The 4919-nt window shown below is 51.2% G+C and overlaps 1 protein-coding gene across 1 annotated transcript; it reads left to right on the plus strand.

Annotated features, from left to right (window-relative positions):
* Positions 1 to 1210: 1210 nt before the first annotated feature.
* On the plus strand, positions 1211 to 2486 carry LOC132388351 (ribonuclease inhibitor-like). The gene is made up of 2 exons (XM_059960693.1): positions 1211 to 1691; positions 1847 to 2486. Exons 1-2 carry the CDS (start codon positions 1594 to 1596, stop codon positions 2016 to 2018), a joined length of 270 nt encoding a protein of 89 aa, XP_059816676.1. The 5' UTR covers positions 1211 to 1593; the 3' UTR covers positions 2019 to 2486.
* Positions 2487 to 4919: the final 2433 nt, after the last annotated feature.

The raw sequence follows: 4919 nt of genomic DNA on the forward strand, positions 1-4919 counted from the left end.
TGGAGGAGGTTAAACGTCAGAGTGGAAAGACGGGGTGTGAAGCTGGTAACACATTACACTATCTGTTTGAGTCTCAGAATCGTGGACTGGCTCAGGCCGCACTGGAATCTATGGAAACACTTTCATTCAGTGGAATGACACTGACCCCGATTGACTGTGTGGTCCTGTCACATGTCATCGGACTCCGTGATACAATAAAACACCTCGACCTGGAGTACTGCTTCATTCAGAGTGAAGGAATCCAGCGGCTGGGACCCGGGCTGCACAAGTGCCAGGAGTTGAGGTAACTTGATGTATTTCTCACTTTGAACTGTGAAACTGTTCTATTGTGTTGTTTCAATGTAAAGGGATTTGGTTAAAACTATAGTATATGTGGTTCTGAAGAATTGTGACGACCGCCCTGGTGACTGGCCACTAATTCCCCAAGTACAGGAGGTTTCTGTGATTCCTTGTTAGAGACTTTGTCAGTTCAGAGAACACCGGCTTTTGGTTTAATGATAATAAATCACAGGAATGGTCGTGTTTTTCTCAGCCTGTGACACGTCCATTGGCAATATTCCTTCTCACTATTACTGACACCCAGACCGACACTGACTGCATCAGGTGGGTCAGAGCTTCACACCCCCTTCCCGGTGAGGGACAAGAGACCGTCAGCAGACTGTCCCAGTGAGAAGGAAAGAAATGCCATTGTGAGATTGTCCTCCCCTGCCCGTCCGCTTGTGTGACTATCACCATCAGTCCACCTGTGTGACTGTGCTCACTACAAGATACCCAGACCACATGGGCACATCTCCTCTCCCGACTGTGGGTCTCAGTTCAAACCCACCTCTTCCGTGCCGTCTTTTTCTGCATCCTCTCGTCTTGTAGGGTTAAATTTTCCCATCCTCCTTCCTCCTGTGGGATCTCTCTTCCCATCGGGTTTTCCTCAGGTGCGGGCTCTTCCACCATTCCCATCGACAGTCTCCCAATCATAAATTTTCCTCACTGTGGGACTTTCTTCCATCATTCATCCCTGCCCCTTCTGATGCTCTCAGGCCAATAACACTTTTCTGACTGTCAGAAATGAGAGAGTATGTGTATTTTACAGGGTCACACCAACAGATTAAATTACTGATATTCGGTGAATACCCTGGAGCTGGGCAGAGAGGGACGTTGACAGTCATGGGAACACCGATCAGTGATTTACTAAAGGGTATAGTGGTTCCTGAAATACCTGATTGAGAGTAATTCCCTCAGACCCTCATCAATTCATCAATTTGTTCAGCAATCTGTCTGTTTGTGTTTAGACTTGCGGGGAATGAACTGGGAGATTCAGGAGTGAAACTGGTTTCTGCGGCTCTGAGGAATCCGGAGTGTAAAATACAGAAGCTGGGTTAAGTATCAGTCTGTGGGAGATTGTGTTTACAGTCACTGGATGTCTGACATTGAACATTAATGTGATCAGTAATTGAGATACAGGTAAACTCTGGGAATTTGTACTACCTCCTCTCTCAGTGTCCTTCACCTTCTCTCATCTCCAGGTTGGACAATGTCGATCTCACAGTTTCTGGCGCCGAGAATCTTGCCTCCGCTCTCGGAACAAACCGATCACTGATGGATCTGAACATGGATCGAAATAAACTGGGAGATTCAGGAGTGAAACTGGTGTCTGTGGCTCTGAGGAACCCGGAGTGTAAAATACAGAAACTGGGGTAAGTACCAGACTGTGGGAGATTGTGTTGACAGTCACTGGGTGTCTGACACTGAACATTAATGTGATCAGTAATTGCGTTACTGATAAACACTGGGGATTTGTACCATCTCCTGTCCCTCTGTGTCCTTCACCCTCACTCTCTCTCATCTCCAGGCTGTACAATGTCGGTCTCAGGGATTCTGGCGCCGAGGATCTCGCCTCTGCTCTCATTACAAACCCATCACTGACGGAGCTGGACCTGGGATTAAACTCACTGACAGACCGATGTGTCCCCGCTCTCCGCCGCCTCATACTGACCCTCCCGAGTCTGGAGCGGATCTGGTGAGTGTTTGTGTTAATGTTCAATGTGATGAATTATCAGCGGATCCGTGGGTTTTCTGGTGATATTTATCTGTGAGTGCTGTTGAAACATTAACCCGGTCCCCTATTACTGACACTGTTGTGTAATCAGTTTATTTCATCCTTATTCTCCCATCTGTTTCAGGTTGCACTGGAATCGGTTCAGTCCAACAGGAGAGAGGGAACTGAGATCCCTGCAGGAACCCAGACCAGGACTGAGAGTGGAGTTGTGAAGATCTGAATGTGTGAACATCCCTGCTCGCTGGATGAGGACATGTTGGCCGATTTCCTGCAATACACGTTTAATTTCTAACTGTTCTAACAGATCCTAGCTTCTGCCGAGCTCTCTGTGATCTCAGAGGCGGTGCCGCAGTGACGTGATTCCGCGTCCTATCCAGTTCACACATTCCTTAATTTGCATTTGTCATGATGAAATCAATAAACCGCTGTAACTTCCTGCGTTGCTGTCGGACCTGAATCTCACTAGAGGAGAAACAGTGACCTGGGATTACTGCTGCCCCCGCACTCGGTGAACTGCAATCATGGTTCTGAGCTCCTCACACTGGTACAGCAGCGTCTCAGAGAGTAGGCGCCCACAGACAGTTAACATCTACTGTAATGTCAAACGTGATTTCACTGAGGTCCCAAGTACGAATGGGATGCGGGATGGAATACCGGCATTCAGCACAGGATGAAGCTCCAACCGCATCGTCCCATCACACATTCCCGGGGTCAGACACAGAGTGAATCTCCCTCAACATCATCCCATCACACACACCCGGAGACAGACACAGAGTGAAGCTCCCTCCACACCGTCCCATCACACACTCCTGTGGTCAGACTCAGAGTGAAGCTCCTTCCACACCGTCCATCACACACTCCTGGGGACGGACACAGAGTGAAGCTACCTCAACACCGTCCCATCACACACTCCTGGGGTCAGACATGGGGAGAAAACACGTCTCTGCAGTGTGAGATATACCAAAAGAGTTCTTGAGTTGAAACAGATTACAAACGAGAGTCTCATTGCGTTCACCTTGGAGCTGTAGCACAGGGAACCACACACACAGACGCACACAGGGAACCACCCCCCCCCCCCCCCCCCCCGCACACACACACATACACACACACACACACAATGAAGTGGTACAGCTGCGCCTCAGTTCCAGGCTGAGATTGTCCAGTCCCCAGGATCTCTTCAGACCCCATCCCCATCAAGGCTGACCACCGCTTCCTCGCACCCGAGATACGCCCACATTCCGGACCCCAACCTTCCTGAGCACTCTCCTGTCTTTGCAGACAAAATCGACAAGAGACTGGAAGCTCATATACAGTGTACTATCAGACTTGCGTCCTGAACGGTCAGAAATAGCAGAGGGCCAGACACAGAGTGTATGCCCCTCCGCAGGGCCCCATCACGCTCTCCACGGAACAGATAAACAGTGAAGATCCCTCTGCAATATCGCATCACACAGTCTCTGGGTCAGACGCAGAGTGAAGCTCCCTCCGCATCGTACCATCACACAATCTCTGTGTCAGACAGAGAGTGTGGTTTACTCCACATCGTTCCATCAGAACCCTCCAGGGTCAGACATTGAGTGAAGCTCCTTTTATATCGTCCCATTACATACACGTGGGGGTCAGAAACACAGTAAATCTCCCTCTCCACCATCCCATCACACATTCCAGGGTTCTAAGACAGAGCCGTTCTCTCTGCACCATCGCATCACACACTACCGGTGACAGACACAGAGTGAACCTACCTACACCTCGTCCCATTACACACTCACAGGGTCAGACATTGAGAGAAACTCTGTCCTCACCATGAAATCACCCACTACCGGGGTCAGACACTGAGAGAATTCCCTCCGCACTGTATAATAACACAATCGCAGGTCAGACATTGAGAAAATCTCCCTCCAGACTGTCCCATCGCACAATTCCTGTGTCAGACACAGAGTGAGGCTCCCTCCACACCGTCCCATCACACACTCCCGGGGTCAGACACAGAGTGAATCTCCCTCCACACCGTCCCATCACACACTCCCGGGGTCAGACACAGAGTGAATCTCCCTCCACACCGTCCCATCACACACTCCCGGGGTCAGACACAGAGTGAATCTCCCTCCACACCGTCCCATCACACACTCCCGGGGTCAGACACAGAGTGAATCTCCTTCCACACCGTCCCATCACACACTCCCAGGGACAGACACAGAGTGAATCTCCCACCACACCGTCCTATCACACACTCTTACGGTCAGACACAGCGTGAATCTCCCTCCACACCGTCCCATCTCACACTCCCGGGGTCAGACACAGAGTGAATCTCCCTCCACACAGTCCCATCTCACACTCCCGGGGTCAGACACAGAGTGAAGCTCCCTCCACACCGTCCCATCACACACTCCCGGGGTCAGACACAGAGTGAATCTCCTTCCACACCGTCCCATCACACACTCCCAGGGTCAGACACCGAGTGAATCTCCCTCCAAACCGTACCATCACAGACTCCCAGGGTCAGACACAGGGTGAATCTCCCTCCACACCGTCCCATCACACACTCCCGGGGTCAGACACAGAGTGAATCTCCCTCCACAACGTCCCATCTCACACTCCCGGGGACAGACACAGTGTGAATCTCCCTCCACACCGTCGCATCACACACTCCCGGGGTCAGACACTGAGTGAATCTCCCTCCACACCGTCCCATCACACACTCTCAGGGTCAGACACAGAGTGAATCTCCCTCCACACCGTCCCATCACACACTCCCGGGGTCAGACACAGAGTGAATCTCCCTCCACACCGTCCCATCACACACTCCCGGGGTCAGACACAGAGTGAATCTCCCTCCACACCGTCCCATCACACACTCTCAGGGTCA

Source organism: Hypanus sabinus, unplaced genomic scaffold (genome assembly GCF_030144855.1).
Source record: "Hypanus sabinus isolate sHypSab1 unplaced genomic scaffold, sHypSab1.hap1 scaffold_302, whole genome shotgun sequence".
Lineage (NCBI taxonomy): Eukaryota > Metazoa > Chordata > Chondrichthyes > Myliobatiformes > Dasyatidae > Hypanus > Hypanus sabinus.

Bases quoted from the DNA above. Each gene is read 5' to 3' on its own strand.
- LOC132388351 (XM_059960693.1), top strand. From the start codon at position 1,594: ATGGATCTGAACATGGATCGAAATAAACTGGGAGATTCAGGAGTGAAA. The intron at 1,692-1,846 runs GTAAGTACCAGA...TCTCATCTCCAG, and splicing joins TGTAAAATACAGAAACTGGG to GCTGTACAATGTCGGTCTCA.